The sequence below is a fragment of the Oncorhynchus masou genome, chromosome 10 (genome assembly GCF_036934945.1).
Source record: "Oncorhynchus masou masou isolate Uvic2021 chromosome 10, UVic_Omas_1.1, whole genome shotgun sequence".
In the NCBI taxonomy this organism is placed as follows: Eukaryota; Metazoa; Chordata; class Actinopteri; order Salmoniformes; family Salmonidae; genus Oncorhynchus; species Oncorhynchus masou.
The window spans coordinates 39,331,874-39,353,535 of NC_088221.1; the positions used below are offsets into that span (position 1 = coordinate 39,331,874).

At 45.9% G+C, this 21,662-nt stretch overlaps 2 protein-coding genes across 7 annotated transcripts in view; one reads left to right on the forward strand and one right to left on the reverse strand.

Moving 5' to 3' along the window:
* Window positions 1-13,845, forward strand: part of LOC135547610 (1-phosphatidylinositol 3-phosphate 5-kinase-like) — a 38,016-nt gene extending 24,171 nt beyond the window's left edge. For all 6 annotated transcript variants that reach the window (XM_064976756.1, XM_064976762.1, XM_064976758.1 and 3 more), the window contains 25 exons: window positions 502-628; window positions 905-1,575; window positions 1,699-1,860; window positions 2,126-2,500; window positions 2,792-2,892; window positions 3,048-3,119; window positions 3,253-3,424; window positions 6,140-6,318; window positions 6,489-6,602; window positions 6,742-6,850; window positions 7,000-7,154; window positions 7,860-7,950; window positions 8,060-8,120; window positions 8,216-8,353; window positions 8,467-8,587; window positions 8,987-9,082; window positions 9,195-9,278; window positions 9,375-9,475; window positions 9,578-9,637; window positions 9,765-9,941; window positions 10,068-10,171; window positions 11,791-11,988; window positions 12,433-12,625; window positions 12,817-12,891; window positions 13,089-13,845. In XM_064976756.1, the coding sequence (XP_064832828.1) occupies window positions 502-628; window positions 905-1,575; window positions 1,699-1,860; window positions 2,126-2,500; window positions 2,792-2,892; window positions 3,048-3,119; window positions 3,253-3,424; window positions 6,140-6,318; window positions 6,489-6,602; window positions 6,742-6,850; window positions 7,000-7,154; window positions 7,860-7,950; window positions 8,060-8,120; window positions 8,216-8,353; window positions 8,467-8,587; window positions 8,987-9,082; window positions 9,195-9,278; window positions 9,375-9,475; window positions 9,578-9,637; window positions 9,765-9,941; window positions 10,068-10,171; window positions 11,791-11,988; window positions 12,433-12,625; window positions 12,817-12,891; window positions 13,089-13,204 (3,852 nt within the window). In that variant the 3' untranslated portion in view covers window positions 13,205-13,845. The remainder of the gene's footprint in view (window positions 1-501; window positions 629-904; window positions 1,576-1,698; window positions 1,861-2,125; window positions 2,501-2,791; window positions 2,893-3,047; window positions 3,120-3,252; window positions 3,425-6,139; window positions 6,319-6,488; window positions 6,603-6,741; window positions 6,851-6,999; window positions 7,155-7,859; window positions 7,951-8,059; window positions 8,121-8,215; window positions 8,354-8,466; window positions 8,588-8,986; window positions 9,083-9,194; window positions 9,279-9,374; window positions 9,476-9,577; window positions 9,638-9,764; window positions 9,942-10,067; window positions 10,172-11,790; window positions 11,989-12,432; window positions 12,626-12,816; window positions 12,892-13,088) is intronic.
* Window positions 13,846-14,120: 275 nt separating this feature from the next.
* Window positions 14,121-21,662, reverse strand: part of LOC135547611 (serine/threonine-protein phosphatase 6 regulatory ankyrin repeat subunit B-like) — a 57,419-nt gene continuing 49,877 nt past the window's right edge. Inside the window, exons 21-27 of the mRNA XM_064976763.1 lie at window positions 21,373-21,592; window positions 20,420-20,507; window positions 19,856-19,939; window positions 19,490-19,718; window positions 18,836-18,918; window positions 18,586-18,677; window positions 14,121-16,171 (exon numbers count right to left, since the gene is read on the reverse strand). Coding sequence (XP_064832835.1) covers window positions 15,915-16,171; window positions 18,586-18,677; window positions 18,836-18,918; window positions 19,490-19,718; window positions 19,856-19,939; window positions 20,420-20,507; window positions 21,373-21,592 — 1,053 coding nt within the window. The 3' untranslated portion in view covers window positions 14,121-15,914. The remainder of the gene's footprint in view (window positions 16,172-18,585; window positions 18,678-18,835; window positions 18,919-19,489; window positions 19,719-19,855; window positions 19,940-20,419; window positions 20,508-21,372; window positions 21,593-21,662) is intronic.

Here is a 21,662-nt window from a genome sequence, read left to right on the forward strand (position 1 = left end):
CAAACCATTGTGATTCATCCTATACTGTCCCTAACATCATTACCCCTTAGCAACAGATGTGGGATACATACTCACCTTCCCCTAAACAACCACAAGCTAGAATGTTGAACAGTTACTCTAATCTCCGAGCCAAACTTGCATATACAGTTGTAGCTGTTTGAGAAGGAATGCAACATTTAGCAAGAATGGGGAGATTTGCTTAACCAGTGTCAAGTCCTTGCTCGTGGAGCTCAGATACACCCCGCTCCCCTAAAACGCACACGCTGGTCCACCGTTGTGACCATTTTCCCAAGCGTCTCTGAGCAGTCAGACCTTTTATTTTGTGCCGCTAGGGCCACAGTAACCACCCCCCACCCCCATGGGATACTGCAGCTAGTGTTTCACTACTCTTTATGATGGTGTCTGTCTGCCATGTTAGCCCGTTCTTCTGCTTAATCCGTTCAACTGTCTATTAGCAGTTCCTGCCCTCAGTCTCTCTTCCCCACCTCTGGTTCTCTGCAGCAAGTCTTGGACAGGGTGAGTCATATGACCCAGGGGGACCTGGTCATGTTCATGGACCAGCTGCTCACCAAGCCTCGACTGGGAACCTGCCAAAAGTTCTACCTGCACTCCTTCCAGCTGGCCAACAGTGAGTGGAAACTACTCTGCCCTCAACATGCTGCTTTTAGTGTACATCTTACATATCTACATTTTTAAATCTCTTTACCTTAGATGTTGGAAGCCGTTCACAACACTTATTTCTCTTAAATAATCCAACACATGAAACCAACACACTGCAACCAGGTGCTTTCATTCACAACGTCCTCCAGCCTAGACTAGATGTTTCTACATGCTCATTCTGACCCTCCTGAGTGCCACAGCACAACTATGTAATGTGTTCTCCTCTTTCCCTTCTCTGTGACAGATGAGTTGAAGACTCTGATGTTCTTTGAGGGCTGCCCTCCCCAGCTAGGCTGTACCATAAAGCTTCGCGGGGCGTCTGAGTACGAGCTGGCCAGGGTTAAAGAGATCATCATCCTCATGGTGTGTGTGGCCTACCACTCCCAGCTAGAGATATCCTTCCTCATGGATGAGTTTGCCATGCCTCCCAGCCTGGCCAAGACCAGCTTCCCCTGTCTCCTGGAGAGCACTACCGTCGAGGAGGAGAACCAGGAAAATGAGACCGACCAGAGCACCCTCTTCCAGGGAGGAGAGACTGTGCTAGGGGACGAGGAGGAGAATTCTGTGTCGGAATCCTCCTCGCCTAAAGATGTCGAGGTTGTCAAAGTTGCCAAGAACCAACTCCTGTCCTCCTCATCCTCCCTGGTGGCCGAGGGGATGGAGTCAGCAGAGGTCATGACCTCCACGCCGTTGTCCAATCCCCTGGCGCCGCCACCACCACCCTACCTCATTGATGACCTGGAGGAGTTAACAGATGAGATTGGGCTGGAGCAGGGGGAGGAGACTGAGGGGCGGAGCGGGTCAGGGGTTCTGGGGAGGGGTGAGTGGCAGGAGGAGAGCTCTGCTTCGGAGACGGTCCCCAGGCTGTTCAGAGACCCCCTGCAGGATGACACAGGGCTGTTTGTCACAGAGCAGGTGAGGATTAAGGCTACATGCAGAAACACGTTGGTTTTTATAATAAAAAAGCATTTTTAAAACGACTTCCATTGTCCTCCAAGAGTGTCCAACGATATCCTTGACTGTTCTGTCACCGAGCAGGTGGGCTCGACGGACGACCATCTCAGGACGCTGACGGCAGGCTTCAAACAGGAGCTGAAGGACATCATCCTGTGTGTCTCCCCCTTCATCACTTTCAGAGAGCCCTTCCTCCTCTCCCCCGCTGGCCTACGCTGCCCCAGCAGAGACTACTTTCCTCAACAGGTCTGTTTGTTTACATTGACTGTATTTGAATGTTTTTCGACCTTTTATTTTTTTTGTTCAGTAATGTACAATAGAATATCAGATAATCTGTTTATGTAACCATCAATTCCTCTGTACTCAGTACATCGTTGGTCATAGTGAAGATGTCTACAAAACATGGTAGTCATGCAAACGCAATATGCCATCTCATAACACTTAAGTGCTGGGCGAATGATCAATAGGATATTTTCATATTTGAGATGTAACATAGTAGCTCCTCGTGCAGGTGTACCTCTCCCCACTGCTCAACAAGGACTTCAAAGAACTAGACGGTCGACGTAAGCGACAACTCCTCAAAGACTCCACCTCATCAGGTGGAGGCATGGCCAACGGAGGCCCTCGCCCCATCCAGGTGTTACCCTCCCACCGCCTTACCAGTGCCCGCATCGCAGAGCATCTGGGCAGCAGCCAGGACTTGGCCAAGATGCTGGCAGACTACCGTGCCCAAGGAGGCCGACTCCGACAGGAGGAGGCAGACCCCTTCGCCCAGCCCCTACCCCAGCCACTGGTCCGGGAGGCTCTGCCGTCCAAGCAACCCGTCAAGGCTGATAGTGAGGAGGAGAAGCCAGGGGGACAGAACGACATGACCTGGGCCTCCAAGGTAGTTAGGACACATCACAATATAGGAGGTAGATGGCGCAGATCTCCAACAGTCTCACTGATGTATCTGTGGAGTTTGTTTGTAATGGAATGACTATCTTAAAATCTCCCTTAACCAGTGCTAGTTTCCTGATCAATGTGCTACTGATGAGAGCTCACCACTTCCCTCACCACTTCCCTCACCACTTCCCTCACTCTCCAGAGAGATTTGTCAGGGCTGAAGAGAAGTGCTTTATTGCAGTATGTGCTGTTTTTATGCTGTTCGTTGACCACCATTACTTATGTGTTTCAGCTGGACTGCCTGAACCCAGTGAACCATCAGAGACTCTGTGTTCTGTTCAGCAGCTCCTCTGCCCAGTCCAACAACGCCCCCAACCCTTGCGTCAGTCCCTGGTAAACCCCACCCAACCCTGGTGGTCTTCAATTCAATACTACTTTATTTATCCCCTTAGGTGCAACAGAAGTGTTGTTGTGTACCAGCTGTGAAAGACCAACTGACTGAATTTGGAAAGGTCACCTATTCACAAGTACTTATTTGTTCTCAACAGGATGGTCACGATGGAGTTCTACAGAAGGAATGACCTCACACTAGGAATATTCCTGGAGAGATACTGTTTCAGGTGAGGGGGAAATCTGAACCAGACAAATTGTGTTAGCGAATTTACAATACAACCTTTTACATCCATTTGGTTGTCACTGATGTAATAAAATCTAGCTGAATGAAGCATCTCTTCGTGTGTGTGTGTTTTACAGGCCGTCCTATCAATGCCCCAGTATGTTCTGTGAGACTCCCATGGTGCACCATGTGCGGCGGTTTGTCCATGGCAGTGGCTGTGTTCAGATCGTACTGAAGGAGCTGGACTCTCCTGTGCCTGGATACCAACACACCATCCTCAACTACTCCTGGTGCCGCATATGCAAACAGGTACAGTAACTTTTTAATCGGTGTGTTTCCTTATCTATTTCATGACTACCCCCAGGACTGCACGTTTGCTCTATAGCTAGCAGCCCTAGTTCAACAAATCAAATGCTTGCTAATCAGCCAGTTCTTGGCTAGAGCATAAAGCTGCTGTCCAGGTCTGCTTAGCTTCAAACTCTCACACAGCTTTGATCCTTCTATTCTACTCTAGTATACTCTCTTCTACTCTAAAATACTCTACTCTCTTCTACTCTACTATATTTTACTCTACTACTATACTATAATTTACTCTCTCCTACTTGCCTACTCTACTCTCTTCTACTCTACTATAATGTACTTTTCTACTCTATACTTTACTCTAGAGTAGGAGAGTAGAGTAGAATACAAGGATCAACGCTGTGTGAGATTGAAGATAAGCAGACTCTATACTTTACTCTACTCTTATACTAGTCTCTCTCCTACTATACTTGTATTTACTCTACTATACTGTTTTCTACTCTACTCTCTTCTACTCTACTATAATGTACTTTTCTACTCTATACTTTATTTTACTCTGGAGTAGGAGAGTAGAGTAGAATACAAGGATCAACGCTGTGTGAGATTGAAGATAAGCAGACTCTAGACTTTACTCTACTCTTATACTAGTCTCTCTCCTACTATACTTGTATTTACTCTACTATACTGTTTTCTACTATACTCTCTTCATACTCCACTATACTCTATTATACTCATTGATACTCTCTTCTACTATACTTTGCTTTCATCTATGCTGCTATACTTTCTTGTACTCTACTATCTTATACTATACTCTACCCTCCTACTCTACCATCCTACTCTAATTCTACTCTCTTACTATACTTTACACTCTTCTACTATAATTTGCTTTCTTCTCTTCTACTCTATATTATACTTTACTGTACCGTCTTCTACTATACTATTTTACTCTACTATACTCCTACTCTACTCTCCTACTATAGTATAATTTACTCTTCTACTATATAATCTACTCTCCTACTCTCCTACTATAATTTACTATTATACTATACTCTATTATAATATCCTACTCTATTCTCTTCTACTCTACTATACTCTCTTCTACTATACTATATATCCTATACTATAGAAGAGTAGAGTACAAGGATCAAACCTGAGAGATTGAAGCTAAGCAGATTCTACTCTACTATCATTTACTCTCCTCTACTTTACTCTCTTCTACTATACTTTCCTTTACTATACTCTATTATACTCTTTCCTACTCCACCCCTACTCTCTTCTACTCTTCTACTCTCTATACTCGTATATGCTACTTTCTTCTACTCTACTCCTACTCTACTATACTCTTCTACTCTTTACTTTACTCTCTACTACTCTATTGTACCCTTCTACTTTACTCTACTATCATTTACTTCTATTCTATTTTATTCTACTCTACTCTCCTATTCCACTCTCCTACTGTACTATACCTCCCTACTTTAATGTACTCTTCTACTCTTCTACTCTATACTTTACTCTACTATTCTATTTGACTCTCCTATTCTACTCTACTATACTCCCCTACTATAATTTACTCTTCTACTCTATACTTTACGCTCATATTCTACTCTACTCTCCTACTGTACTATACTCTATTCTACTCTGTACTTTACTCTACGCTTTTCTTCTCTACTCTCCTACTCTTTACTCTTCAAAACTGTAATTTACTCTACTCCTTTACTCTACTCTCTCCTACTATCCTACTTTACTCTCTTCTACTATACTATAATTTATTATACTCTACTCTATTTTACTCTACTCTCTTCTATGCTACTCTATATTATACTTTACTGTACCATATTCTACTCTACTCTCCTACTGTACTATACTCCCCTACTATAATTGTCTCTTCTACTATACTATAATTTACTCTTCTACTCTACTATCTTACTTTACTCTCTTTTACTCTACTATAATTTACTTCTCTATACATTATTTTACTCTACTCTCTTCTACTCTACTCTACTCTCCTGCTGGACTATACTCTCCTACTATAATTTACTCTTCTACTATACTTTTATTTACTCTCTTTGTACTCCACTAATCTATCCTACTCGTTGTCCCTACTTTACTCTACTTTACGCTCTTCTAGTCTCCTACTCTATACATTCTACTTTACTATAATTTACTTTCTTCTACTTTCCTACGCTACTCTATTATACTTTACTCTCCTATACTCCCCCTACTCTACTCTCTCCAACTATACTCTTCGTACTCCACTACAATCTTTTCTATTCTACTATACTTTACTCTCTTCTATTTTATACGCTACTCTTCTTCTACGATACATTACTATCCTACTATACTTACTGCTACTCTAATCCTACTCTTTTACTATACTCTCTCCTACTACACTATAATTTACTTCTACTCTATACTTTATTTTACTCTCTTCTACTATACTCTCCTACTATAATTTACTCTTCTTCTCTCCTCTCTTCTACACTACTCTCCTACTATACCTTCCTACTCACTCCTACTCTGCTTTACTGGCCTACTATACTTTTCTTTACTCTGCTATACTCTCTTCATACTCCACTATCCTCTACTCCTACTCTTCTACTCTACTATTTGCTATGCTACTCTACTCTCTTATACTCTATTCTACTCGCTAATCTTTTACTCTTCTACTCTAATTTACACTTCTATTATATTCTCCTACTCTACTCACTTCTACTCTCTCTGTAGGTGACCCCCGTGGTGCCCCTGTCTAATGACTCGTGGTCCATGTCCTTTGCTAAGTACCTGGAGCTGAGGTTCTATGGTCACCAGTATACCAGGAGGGCTAATGCTGAGCCCTGTGGCCACTCCATCCACCATGACTACCATCAGTACTTCTCCTACAACCAGATGGTGGCCTCCTTCAGGTGGGGAACACAGGCCAGGGCTTTGACTTCTATCCAGCCATACATAATTTATCATTCTTTCTACATCTTCAAATGACCTCTACATACCAGAACATAAAGATCACTATAGTTATTGTTAGTGTGGTAAAATGTATATGCCCATCATGCCATTGTAATTGTCTAACCACCAGCTACATCTCAGTGAGACTGCTAGAGGTCTGCCTCCCTCCTCCTAAGATCTTCATCAGGAACCAGGGGCCCTCCAAGGGCCGGATGCAGCAGGACCTCAAGGACTTCTCACAGAAGTAACTGGTCTACCTGTTGTCTGTCTACCTTGTCCTCTGATAATAACCATAGTAGTTGGCAAGATCGCACAAACAGATCTGGGACCAGGCTAGGAGTCTGAATAATCTATTTCTAACCAGTCCTTTTCCATTCTGTCAGGGTGACTCAGGTGTACCTGGCCATAGATGACCGCCTCACCTCCTTGAAGACGGACACCTTCAGCAAGACACGCGAGCAGAAAATGGAGGACCTGTTTGCACAGAAAGATGTAGGTTGTTTCTCCAAAGGGCGGAACCACTGTGTATAGTATGCATAGTGCAGTGGAGGCTGGTGTCGCTTTACGTCGGAGGACGGGCTCATTGGACTGGCTGGAATGGAACGGTATCAAACACATGTTTTGTTTGTGTGCGTGTTCAGATGGAGGAGGCAGATCTGCACAGCTGGATAGAGAAGCTGCAGGCTCGTCTCCAGGCCTGTGGTAGTGACTCTCCCCAGCAGCTCCAGACTGTACTGGAATCAGTGGTAGTGAAGAAACAGAGCCTGTGTGAAACACTGCAGTCCTGGAACAGCAGGTGAGAACCATAGAAATAAGAATGAATAGAACGGGCTTGGACACTCTGACCATGCCTATTGACTGGTACACTCGCAATGTCTGCCTGGTATTGTGATGCAAAAATATCCATGGTATTTTGAAATGGTCTATCAACTGATGCTCGATTGCCATGGTAATGTAGAATGTTCATTCAAATGATGCTAACTGATGTGGCTCATGCAATTGAATGTCTTTTTTGTAATGTCATTTGATTTGACTCAACAAATCACAGCACGGATTGAAGGGTAAACTTATTGCTTTTACTTCCCTGCATGGGTCCTCTCAAAATGGCTGCCAGCCCACCCATTGTGCCATCATTGACTTAAATGGAGATGCCCTTTTCTATTCATTCTTATTTCTATGGTGAGAACACTGACCTCAGAGCAGCTTTTAATGTTTAAACTTTTAGGGGCAGTTTCCTAGACACAGATCAAGCCTAGTCTTTGACTAAGTAGTACTTTGAATGGTTGAATCTCTTCATCTGTGTCCATAAAATTGGACCTTAGGGCAGAATTCTAACTTGGGATCAGACTTTCACATCAGAATCTATTTTATTAGTCACCTGCTTAGACTAACAGTGAAACGCTTACTGAAGGACCCTTCCCAACAGTGCCGAGAGAGAAGAAAAATGATGTCATTGGGAGATCTTTCTAAGAATGGATTTGTTGAACCATGTAACCTCCAGGCTGCAGGACCTGTTCCAGCAGGAGAAGGGCAGGAAGCGTCTGTCTGTCCCAGCCAGCCCTGGGAGACACCGACAGACAGACGACAGCAAGGTCAGTGCAGACAGATTCCTGATACCATTCAGATGGTTGGAAGTGCTTAGTATATGATAAGCACTTAGTGTATCAGAAAGTAAGGAATGTTGTTTCTTTTGTTTGACAGCCAAGTGCTCTGGAGTCCTCTCCACGCAACCCCTCCCCTTTAGTACAAAATGTTGACAAAGGTAAGGGGATTGGTTCAGCTTTCAGTCAGAATGCTATACTACTTCTCTCATTGGTGGACTGTAGTTGATGGGCGTGTCTGTTATTTGATGGACAGAGGATCGTCACCTCACTGCCATGCCCTCAAGCTGGGGGTCGTCATTGCTAGTGTTACCGTCACCAGGGGAGCCAGGCTCAGAACCCCTCTCGTCTGGACCCTGCTTTCCTGACCAGGATTCCGTCAGTATCCCAGAGGGTGAACACACACACAACCCCCCCACATTAGCTTCCTGTTCTTTCTCTGGATCTACAGTGCATATCAAAATACAGACCACTCCTGTCCTTAAATTCATTCTCTTTGTCTCCTAGATGTGTTTGATGGACACCTGTTGGGCTCCAATGACAGCCAGGTGAAAGAGAAGTCCACCATGAAGGCCATTCTAGCCAACCTGATGCCAGGCAACAGTTACAACTCTATCCCATTCCCATTGTGTGTACATTATGACTTTATCTCTGAATAGGCTTTTGGCTTGTAGTATAAATTGTTGCATGATCAGCCAAATAAGATAGAATTTGATGTAAATGCCCATACTATATTGAGCCCTGTTCATTTTCTTACTTTGTTGTAATGTTTAGCTTGAATCCTAGTGTCGACGGGAAAAATCATCTATATCTCAGGTGCCACATACTGCCGGTGTGTACTTGAGCAAGGCACTTAACCGCTAACCTGCTCCAGGGCACTGCTCTGCTCTGTGGGTGACCCTGTGCTGCCATGTTGTGTGTCGGGACTGGGCACTGTGAAAGCCCAAATCAAAAATATCCTAATATAATGGATCAATAAAGAGTGTATTGTATGTTTTGTGACATTGTTGTGTCCGTTGTTCGTCAGTGAACCAGACAAGCATTACCTGATGTATGAGCATGAGAGAGTGCCCATCGCCGTGTGTGAGAGAGAACCCAGCTCCATCATCTCATTCGCTCTCCGGTAACAGCTCCTGTCTAACTCTTCTCCAGTCTCTTCACATGCCTAACTTTTCTGTTCAAAAGTGTATTTTGTTGTTCTAATGATATTTGAATGACCTCTGCCCAACCTCTAGCTGTAAGGAGTATAAGAGTACTCTGGATGAACTGTGGAAGACAACATTGAAGACAGGAGGCGAGGACACCACCCTGTCCACCAGGTACACCACACTGCTCCTGCAGATGTCAACTGTGTGTGTGTGTGTGTGTGTGTGTGTGTGTTAGCTGAAGTATAATCCTATCTTATCTGTGTGCAGCTCTGGAGAGAGCCGGGTCAAGAACAGCCCAGCCAAGCCCAACGAGACCGCCTCCTCCCAGATGGGTCTGGGCCGCAGCAGCATGGACTCTGAGCCTCTTAGTGAGTAGTGGACAAGGTCTCAAGGGGCAACATGAGTGGGGGGTGCTAGAAAATCAATTTGTTTCTGGAGCTCCTAGCATGTTTTTCTTTTGCTATGAACAGAAGATGCAGACATAGGAGACAACCATAAGAAGTCGACAGGAAACCCTCATATTGAATTACGTGAGTAAATGCATTTCTCATTGGATTTCCCTTTGGAATGACATCACCTCTTAGCCTGCAAACGTCCTCTCAATAGTAAGCATAAGGCCTATAGTCCGTAACCCATCTCATTCTGTCTCCCCTGCAGAGTTCTCTGATGCCAATGCTAAGTTCTACTGTAGGATCTACTATGCTGAGGCGTTCCACAAGATGAGAGCGGAAATAATGGAGAGTACGGAGGATGACTTTGTTCGCTCGCTGTCCCACTGTGTCAACTGGCAGGCCCGCGGTGGCAAGTCTGGGGCTGTCTTCTATGCCACCGAAGGTGACTGGCAACACCAGAGCCATATTTTAGTTTTAACTTCTATTTACCAGGAAGTCCCATTTGAGGTCAGGGACACCTTTTGAATATGTCTGTTGTACCTCACTGTGTATCTTTACCGTCCCTCAGATGACCGATACATTCTGAAGCAGATGCCCAGACTAGAGGTTCAGTCCTTCCTGGACTTTGCCCCTCACTACTTCACCTATATCACTGGAGCCGTGCAGCATAAGGTAAACTACGCTAACGACAGTACCCCCGGCTAACGACAGTACCCCCGGCTAACAACAGTACCCCCCCCCCCCCCGGCTAACTACCCTACGCATCTGGCTTCAGGTCTAGCACAAATATAGTTAAATTAACTTACACTATATACTTTTGTATCTAGTGATGTGGACACCACTTTCATTTAGTGGATTCGGCTATTTCAGCCACACCCGTTGCTGACAGGTGTATAAAATCGAGCACACAGCCTTTCAATCTCCATAGTCAAACATTGGCAGTAGAATGTCCTTACGGAAGAGCTCCGTGACTTTCAACGTGGCACCATCTTAGGATGCCACCTTTCCAACAAGTCAGTTTGTCAAATTTCTACCCCGCTAGAACTTCCCCGGTCAACTGTAAGTGCTGTTATTGTGAAGTGGAAATGTCTAGGAGCAACAGCGTCTCAGCCACAAAGTGATAGGCCACACAAGCTCACAGAATGGAACTGCCGAGTGCTGAAGCCACAGCGCATAAAAATTATCTGTCCTCAGTTGCAACTCTCACTACCGAGTTCCAAACTGCCTCTGGAAGCAATGTCAGCACGAGCAGTTCGTCGGGAGCTTCATGAAATTGGTTTCCATGGCCGAGCAGCCGTGCACAAGTCTAAGATTGCCACGCGTCGGGCTGGTGTGAAGCTTACTGCATTGGAACAGTGGAAACGCGTTCTCTAGAGTGATGAATCACGCTTGACCATCTGGCAGTCCGACGAATGAATCTGGGTTTGGCGGATGCCAGGAGACCTCTACCTGCCCCAATGCATAGTGCCAACTGTAAAGTTTGGTGGAGGAGGAATAATGGTCTGGGACTGTTTTCATGGTTCGTGTTGGGCCCCTTAGTTCCAGTGAAGGGAAATCTTAATGCTACAGCATACAATACATTCTAGACAATTCTGTGCTTTCAACTTTGTGGCAACAGTTTGTGGACGGCCCTTTCCTGTTTCAGCAAGACAACACCCCCGTGCACTAAGCGAGGTCCATACAGAAAGGATTTGTCGAGATCGGTGTGGAAGAACTTGACTGGCCTGCACAGAGCCCTGATCTCAACTCCATCGAACACCTTTGTAATTAATTGGAACGCAGACTGCAAGCCAGGCCTAATCACCCAACATCCGTGCTGACCTCACTAATGGTCTTGTGGCTGAATGGAAGTCCCCTCAGCAATGTTCCAACATCTAGTGGAAAGCCGTCTCAGAAGAGTGGAGGATGTTGGGGCAGCAAAGGGGGACCAACTCCATGTTAATGCCCATGATTTTGGAATGAAATGTTCGACGAGCAGGTGTCCACATACTTTTGGTCATGCAATGTGTATATATAGAGTTGGTTTGCTGTGCATGGCCTTGCTTTTTAAGTAATACATTTATAAAGATAATTCGTTTTAATTTGAGGAAATCCAATTTTATTAAACATATTGTACTTGTTTTATATTGTTAGATTTCTTAGTTCTATAACATTGTATATGCAGGGCTCCCTTGAAAAAGAAAAGCTGGTCTTATTGGTGTAAAAAATGTCAATGAGCTGTGTTCTTGTCGTTGTGATGGATGGATGGTTATTGCAACACAGTCCTGTCCTAAACCCAGTTTGTCCCACAGCGGCCCACTGCCCTAGCTAAGATCCTGGGTGTGTACCGGATCGGCTACAAGAACTCCCAGAACAACTCTGAGAAGAAGCTGGACCTTCTTGTCATGGAGAACCTGTTCTATGGCAGGAAGATGGCCCAGGTGTTCGACCTCAAGGGTTCTCTGAGGAACCGCAACGTCAAGACCGAGTCTGGGAAGGAGAGCTGTGAGGTGAGCATGGTGTTAGTCTAGCAGGGCTGGGCCATGGGTTCGATTCCCACCTAAGGCCACATACATTAGTGATTGCATACATTTTTTTTGTAAGTTGCTTTGTTTTATGTATGTGTTGTTTTAACCAGATACAGTGCATTCAGAAAGTATTCAGACCCCTTCCCTTTTTCCACATTTTGTGACGTTACAGCCTTATTCTAATATTTATTAAATACATTGATGAGGAAAACAATCTACACACAATACCCCATAATAAAGCAATTTGGGGGGGGTGGAATGAATAAAAAATGTAAAACAAATACCCTTTGCGATGAGACTTGAAATTGAGCTCAGGTGCATCCTGTTTCCATTGATCATCTTTGAGGTGTTTCTACATGATTTGTTAATTTTGCAATAACGACCTTTGGATAAAAGCATTAGCTGAATGGCATCATTCTATATTAGGTGGTTCTGCTGGATGAGAACCTACTGAAGCTGGTCCATGACAACCCTCTGTACATCAGAGCCCACTGCAAGGCCATCCTCAGGGCTGCTATCCACAGTGATGCCTACTTCCTGTCTAGTCACCTGATCATAGACTACTCTCTGCTGGTTGGACGAGACGACGCCACAGACGAACTGGTGGTGGGAATCATAGGTGAGGGAAAAGCTTGATCTTTTTCAAATGTGTTCTCATTGGCTATAACGTTGTTCATTGTTATACATAAACTGTTTTACTGGTGTTTATAGAAAATCATTCTTAATTTCTCCATGCTGCTTCAAAAGGGCATTTGAGTAACATTGTACTTTGCTATATTTCTAAAACAAATATTCCTCCCATTGTTTCAGATTACATACGGACGTTCACATGGGATAAGAAGCTGGAGATGGTGGTGAAATCCACAGGGATCCTGGGAGGGCAAGGTAATTCATCTGACACCAACAACTCCTTCCCTGTATATTCGTCCTTGAAGTCTATTTTAAGATTGTGCCCTTTCACGTTTTTTAGCTTTGATCTCTAGTAATTAGTTAATTGTATAAAAACCTTTTTGATTTCTTCCTGTAAATGAAAAAGCAATACAAATAAAATGTATTATAAACGTTTTGTGTCTCGCACACAGGTAAGATGCCCACGGTGGTCTCTCCAGAGCTGTACCGAGCCCGTTTCTGTGAAGCTATGGACAAATACTTCCTCATGGTGCCTGACCACTGGACAGGGCTGGGGGTCAACTGCTGAACTGTTACACCAGGGAGCTAGCCTGAGTCCTAGACCTGTTTGTGTTGTCTAGCCAATTCCTATGTCATTTTTACAGCATGTTTGGCAAGACAGCATAAATGGATCTGGGACTCAGGCTACCAGGGAGCTGCTAGCTACAGAACACAACATGGGCATCAGTCACCAAGGTGGAGAGGAGACCGCAATGCAGAAAAAGCCTTATGCCAATAGGGAACCATAATAGCACACTGGATTGATGGATGAAGGTAAATAATAGAGGAAGATTAATGCCTTTTTTGTTGTTGATGAAATGCAAAGAATGGCCAGTTTGTACGACTCAATCATTCCATAATAATTATCATATCATCTTGCACAGGTAGACCTAGATCTGGGTAAACTGTTTTATCATAAACTAGACAAGTGACTATTCATGACTGTTCTTTGGCATGACTGAAGACAGTTTTTCCTGACCTGGAAAGAAAAACTCTTGTCCCTAATGACATATTTCCCCGAGGGAAGAGATTATTTTGAAGGGCCAAGTTTTCCAACTGTTTCACAAGATCACTGAGAGCACAATCTTACTTGGTCCTAGTTTGAACAAACAAATTGATGTAAATGTATAGAGATGATGTAATTAAAGATTATTAACTGATTTCACAAGGTTTTAGACCTTAGTGTCAGATGTTTTTGTTGGCCTCCCGTCTTGTATGTCTACATAGATTTGATGGTAGAAAGTCATTGTTCATCACTACATGTAATGGAAATTATTTTACCGGTATGTTGACTCCTTACCCACTTATATAATCTAGGCATTTGAGGTTTCCAAGACTGAACTAGAGGATCTATTCTCTCAGGTAAGCTTCAGATGGCCAAAAACATTAGCAATATTTAGTTTACTTGATAACAAATAGGGGAGCAAGAAAATCACACACAGAACTAAATTAAAACAGATTTTTATAGAATTGTACAATTCATATAAAACAAAGGGAAGCTGACAAACAACCTTCAGCATTTCATACTGAATCAGGAACTGGTATGAAAATCTATCAAACACTGATTGTCACGACTGATGTAATACGGACAGACCATCTGCATTTAAAATGCCACCCTATTCCCTACAGTGCATGACTTTTGAGCAGGGCCCCTAGGGTTGTTGTCAAAAGTAGTGCACTATGTAGGGAATAGCTTGCCATTTGGGACAGAACTGAAACTCCCCGTTTCTTAGTTCCAACGACAAGCATTTAGAAACGGAGGCATTGTGCTTTCTTTGTGTGCTCTGGGGTAGAGTTATTACAATGACACGGTATGTACAAAAGTAGAAACCAACTTCCTTTCGTCAGACATCTTGTAGCAAGCATATATATACACACAAGCATGCCTGACCATAACTGAGTTTCTTTTTTAGGGTTAGAAGTGACAAGATACTCATTAGAGCAGGACTGTCCAACCCTGTTCCTGGAGAGCTTCCCTCCTGTAGGTTTTCACTCCAACCCTGTTCCTGGAGAGCTTCCCTCCTGTCGGTTTTCACTCCAACCCTGTTCCTGGAGAGCTTCCCTTCTGTAGGTTTTCACTCCAACCCTGTTCCTGGAAAGCTACCTTCCTGTAGGTTTTCACTCTAACCCCAATTGAAACTAACCTGATTCAGTTTATCAACCAGCTAATTATTAGAATAAGGTGTGCTTGATTAAGCTTGGAGTGAAAACTTGCAGGACAGTGTCTCTCCAGGAACAGGGTTGGAGAACCCTGCGTTAGGGGATACACTTTTTGGGGGAGAATTTAAATTTTAAAAAGTATATAAAAGGTGTAACAAGGCACTGGACACGTTTAAGAGACTGGCACATTGCAGGTAGGTAGCCAACAGACGGTAAACAAGGATGGAGGGTTAGAGGAAATGAAGAGTGAGCAAGGTCCTGCTGTCCTTTGTACCATAATATAAATGTGAATAAATACCATACAGGTGTCAACCTTTTCACTGGAGACCTGATCTGACATATTGTACCTGGGCATGTAATTTACTGAAACGCTATGAACCTGTAACACGAGGGACAGAAGTTTCCTAACTGACCACGTGATAGGATCAGGAACAATTCGGTGCCCAATGTCATATTTCTATTGGTGTGGGAACACGAGGTTGAAAATGATGCCACTTCTTTGCATAAAGGCGATTCTCTGACTATACATACACTGTAACTAGAGGAAAGCATTCTACCTGGTGTCTCTATAATAAGCTTATAAGTGAATTCTGGAATTGTGCTTCAGTTGGTTTGTGCTATACTCACATCACTGGGCAGATAGACAGAGCAGGGCGTACCTTTCAATGCATACCTAGGCTACCCAGACACAAACATCAACATAAATACTTATGTTAAGTCAATATTTGGTACATCAACCAACCAAAAGAGAAAAGGTTACAATTCTACTTTTCTTCATCCTTGGGTCTCTTTTCATAAGAAAAATCAAAAAAGGTATCAGCCTGTCATTGATCGCCAAGCTGAGATGCAGTACCAAGAGTGATCTGGAAAAGAAGCACCAGCAGACAGAATCACAGTTAGGTTAGGGGTCAAGCTCCATCCCTCCAGCCTTTAGGGGGAACAAAGTCCTGTACAAGCCCCACGGAGAGGTTCTGCTCTGGGACACGAGCAAGGAATCAGGGGTGGTCGGGTGGTGGGAGAGTGCTGATCTTCAGGCATCCAGGTAGTCTGATAAGAGTCAGGGTCATAGGTCATAGGGGTCAAAAGGTTTCTGAGTCCGAGTCGTTTTCAGTGGCGCCCTGACTGGCACTGCCCTCGCTAGAGGGGTCCGAGGGGGCCTTGGGGCTGCGAGGGCCATGGGAGCTTTTCCCCTCCCTGGGTAGGGCTCTCAGGAGGGAACCTGGGGAGGGCGCACCGGAGCTGCAATGGGAGCAGAAAGGTATCATGGTAGCCAGAATGAGAGCCAGACAGTCAGCCACCTCCCTGCTAGGAGCGCAAGCCAGAGCAGGGGTCAAACCTGGGGGAGAGAGAGTGGGCGGGATAGGTAGGGTGGGAGAGAGAGAAATAGGAAGGGAGATAGTTGGGAAGATGGAGAAAGAGATATAGGGGGAAGAAAACATGGAAGAAGTAGGGGAAGTGAAGCAAAAAAACAGAGAGATGGGAGGACAACAGGAGAAGGCGGCCAGCCCAGACACCAGACAGTAACCAGCCAGCCCAGACACCAGACAGTACCCAGCCAGCCCAGATACCAGACAGTACCCAGCCAGCCCAGATACCAGACAGTACCCAGCCAGCCCAGATACCAGACAGTACCCAGCCAGCCCAGACACCAGACAGTACCCAGCCAGCCCAGATACCAGACAGTACTCAGACAGCCCAGACACCAGACAGTACCCAGACAGCCCAGATATCAGACAGTACCCAGCCAGCCCAGATATCAGACTGTACCCAGCCAGCCCAGACACCAGACAGTACCCAGCCAGCCCAGACACCAGACAGCCCAGACACCAGACAGTACCCAGACAGCCCAGATATCAGACAGTACCCAGATAGTACCCAGCCAGCCCAGATACCAGACAGTACCCAGCCAGCCCAGACACCAGACAGTACCCAGCCAGCCCAGACACCAGACAGTACCCAGACAGTACCCAGCCAGCCCCCAGCCAGCCCAGATATCAGACAGTACCCAGCCAGCCCAGACACCAGACAGTACCCAGACAGCCCAGATATCAGACAGTACCCAGATAGTACCCAGCCAGCCCAGATATCAGACAGTACCCAGCCAGCCCAGACACCAGACAGTACCCAGCCAGCCCAGATATCAGACAGTACCCAGCCAGCCCAGACACCAGACAGTACCCAGCCAGCCCAGACACCAGACAGTACCCAGACAGCCCAGACACCAGACAGTACCCAGCCAGCCCAGACACCAGACATACCAGACATACCAGACAGTACCCAGCCAGCCCAGACACCAGACAGTACCCAGCCAGCCCAGATATCAGACTGTACCCAGCCAGCCCAGATACCAGACAGTACTCAGACAGCCCAGACACCAGACAGTACCCAGACAGCCCAGATATCAGACAGTACCCAGCCAGTACCCAGCCAGTACCCAGCCAGCCCAGACACCAGACAGTACCCAGACAGTACCCAGCCAGCCCAGATAGCCCAGACAGTACCCAGATATCAGACAGTACCCAGACAGTACCCAGCCAGCCCAGATAGCCCAGACAGTACCCAGATATCAGACAGTACCCAGCCAGCCCAGATACCAGACAGTACCCAGACAGTACCCAGCCAGCCCAGATATCAGACAGTACCCAGCCAGCCCAGATATCAGACAGTACCCAGCCAGCCCAGATACCAGACAGTATCCAGATATCAGACAGTACCCAGATATCAGACAGTACCCAGATATCAGACAGTACCCAGCCAGCCCAGATATCAGACAGTACCCAGCCAGCCCAGATATCAGACAGTACCCAGCCAGCCCAGATACCAGACAGTACCCAGTAAGGCCAGATATCAGACAGTACCCAGCCAGCCCAGACACCAGACAGTACCCAGTCAGCCCAGACACCAGACAGTACCCAGCCAGCCCAGACAGTTTATTTTTTTTATTATACCTTTATTTAACTAGGCAAGTCAGTTAAGAACAAATTCTTATTTTGGGTTAATTGCCTGTTCAGGGGCAGAACGACAGATTTGTACCTTGTCAGCTCGGGGGTTTGAACTTGCAACCTTCCGGTTACTAGTCCAACGCTCTAACCACGAGGCTACGCTGCCGCCCCACAACCAGCCCAGATAACAGACAGTACACAGCCAGGACCAGACATGCCCAGACACCAGACAGTACACAACCAGCCCACAACCAGCCCACAGGAATACAAACCTAAATCGCTGAACATAATGATAGGGCATTGAGTTTTTCCTAGTCAGGTGACAAGTGTCAGGAAAACTTCCCGGCCTTAATGACATTACTGGACAGGTGGGGCTGGGACAGATAGCTACAAACCAGGAAGCTGCATAGATACCTCTAGCCTACCAGAGCAGACAGCTGTAGCTAGCTACATAGACATGCCAACACCACAGAACCACAGACAGCTGTAGCTAGCAACATAGACATGCTAACACCACAGAACTACAGGCAGCTGCAGCTAGCTACATAGACATGCCAACACCACAGAACCACAGACAGTTGTAACTAGCTACATAGACATGCTAACACCACAGACAGCTGATATAAAAGCAGCATGCAGTTAGATCCCTTTAACACACTGGTACCGGTTCATGCCCAAACCAGGTTGCGGTTTTCCCAAAAGTATCTTTAGGTTAAGTTCATCGGTAGAGCCATAGGACCCTATGGTTCTAAAATGAACTTAACCTTAAGATGCTTTTGGGGAACCGGGCCCAGATCTGTAGACCTACTGTTCTCATCCAACGTCTGAACACTGGCCCCCCTGGACAGCAGCTCCTGGACAGCCTGCTTCAGACCGCTATGGGCCGCTAGGTGGAGGGGCCTGGCAGGGACAGACCAATCAGAAGGTTTGTGGTGGTTCTGCAGTTGGGTGGGGCTAAATCTAGACACTTATCTAGACACTCGCACCCCAGAAGTAAATTGATGTAGCTAGCGCACAGCTCTGAGATTAACCATGGCCTATCTCTGACGAACACTTACGTCTGCAGTGCTGCGTTGGTGGAACCTATGAGAACAGTGTCCTTCAGCCTCTCCAGGATGAATAGTACACAGTCCTCCTTTCCCTGAGAGAGGAAGAGAAGGAAGAGAGTGAAGAGAGGAAAGAGAGGAAGGGAAGAAGAGATGAAGAGAGGAAAGAGAGGAAGGGAAGAAGAGATGAAGAGAGGAAAGAGAGGAAGGGAAGAAGAGATGAAGAGAGGAAAGAGAGGAAGGGAAGGAATAGAGTGAAGAGAGGAAAGAGAGGAAGAGAAGGAAGAGAGTGAAGAGAGGAAAGAGAGGAAGGGAAGGAAGAGAGTGAAGAGAGGAAAGAGAGGAAGGGAAGGAATAGAGTGAAGAGAGGAAAGAGAGGAAGAGAAGGAAGAGAGTGAAGAGAGGAAAGAGAGGAAGGGAAGGAAGAGAGTGAAGAGAGGAAAGAGAGGAAGGGAAGGAATAGAGTGAAGAGAGGAAAGAGAGGAAGAGAAGGAAGAGAGTGAAGAGAGGAAAGAGAGGAAGGGAAGAAGAGATGAAGATAGTGAAGCCAAATAAATGTTACATTATTTTCATATATAAAACACTATGTGTAAATATGGAGTTTGAATATGGTACAAATGTCATGTCAACTAAATTGGGAGATCAATCCCCCTAGTGGACACTCACGCTACTGCAGGCCAGGTGGAGCGCGGTGTTACCATTCTGGTCCACCAACCTCAGACTGGCATTGGCACTGGTCAGCAGCACCTCTACAGTCCCGACTCTTCCCTTCTCTGCAGCCATCATCAGCGCACTGCGCCCTGATTGGTCCACAGCATCCACAGGTGCATCATGGGCCAGAAGCAGCTGAACACAGTCCACATGACCAGAGAACGCTGCAGCATGGAGTGGAGTCCTGAGAGATGGAGGGGGGGAGGGATATGTGAGGAGAGGAAAATGAACAGAAGGAAGAATATAGAACAAAAACAACATGGAAATGAGTGATTGAGATTGAGGACAGGCTGTGTGATATACAGCTGTCTGATGACCTACCGATCCTTAGCGTCCTTACAGCTGGCCATGTCTGATCCCATGGCTTCCAGCAGTAGTGAGGCACAGGGTTCATGATCATTCACCCTGAGAACCAAAACAGAATGTAAACACTGAGCTCCATAAGGTAAAACACAGTCAACACTGAGGTCTAATAGTCAACACAGGTACACAGTCAACAAAGGGGTCTAATATTTAACACTGAGATCTAATAATCAACAATGAGGTCTTATAGTCAACACTAAGGTCTATAGTCAACACAGGGGTCTAATAGTCAACACTGAGGTCTAATAGCCAACACTGAGGTCTAATAGCCAACACTGAGGTCTAATAGCCAACACTGAGGTCTAATAGTAAACACAGAGGTCTAAAAGTCTACATTCAGCTCTAATAGCCAACATTGAGGTCTACGGGCAACACTGAGGTCTAATAGTCAACACAGAGGTCTAAAAGTCTACATTCAGCTCTAATAGTCAACACTGAGGTCTAATAGTCAACACTGAGGTCTATAGCCAACACTGTGCATTATATATTTGATCAATAAGGACAATAAATGTATAGACTTACACAGCACAGTGCAGAGGAGTGAAGGGGTTCCCATCGATACAGGGACAACCTTTCTGCTCCAGCAGTACCTCCACACAGCCCTCGTGACCTGGACACACAAACAAGATCAGTTTAGTAGTTAGGTTTAGTAACTGACCATAGTAGCAGGTCCAGTGCAGTAGGGTGGTTTAGTAACTGACCATAGTAGCAGGTCCAGTGCAGTAGGGTGGTTTAGTAACTGACCATAGTAGCAGGCCCAGTGCAGGGGGGTGGTTTAGTAACTGACCATAGTAGCAGGCCCAGTGCAGTAGGGTGGTTTAGTAACTGACCATAGTAGCAGGCCCAGTGCAGTAGGGTGGTTTAGTAACTGACCATAGTAGCAGGTCCAGTGCAGTAGGGTGGTTTAGTAACTGACCATAGTAGCAGGTCCAGTGCAGTAGGGTGGTTTAGTAACTGACCATAGTAGCAGGCCCAGTGCAGTAGGGTGGTTTAGTAACTGACCATAGTAGCAGGTCCAGTGCAGTAGGGGGGTTTAGTAACTGACCATAGTAGCAGGTCCAGTGCAGTAGGGTGGTTTAGTAACTGACCATAGTAGCAGGTCCAGTGCAGTAGGGTGGTTTAGTAACTGACCATAGTAGCAGGCCCAGTGCAGTAGGGTGGTTTAGTAACTGACCATAGTAGCAGGCCCAGTGCAGGGGGGTTGTTTAGTAACTGACCATAGTAGCAGGCCCAATGCAGTAGGGTGGTTTAGTAACTGACCATAGTAGCAGGCCCAGTGCAGGGGGGTTGTTTAGTAACTGACCATAGTAGCAGGTCCAGTGCAGTAGGGTGGTTTAGTAACTGACCATAGTAGCAGGTCCAGTGCAGTAGGGTGGTTTAGTAACTGACCATAGTAGCAGGCCCAGTGCAGTAGGGTGGTTTAGTAACTGACCATAGTAGCAGGCCCAGTGCAGGGGGGTTGTTTAGTAACTGACCATAGTAGCAGGCCCAGTGCAGGGGGGTGTACCCCTGGTGGTCTCGGAGGGGGGGCGTGGGCAGTTCAGAACAGGCCATACTCAGCAGCTCAGCGAGCCAGGATGCATGGCCCTTCGCTGCAGCCAGATGGAGGGCTGTTCGGCCCCTGGAGTCCCCCAGCAACACAGAGGCCTCCTGCTCCAACAGACACTGAACACACTCCTCCTGACCACACAGCAACTGGGAGAGTGGGAGGGAGAGAGGAGTGAGAGAGAGGTGGAAGGAAACAAAGAGAGAGACAGAGTTCACC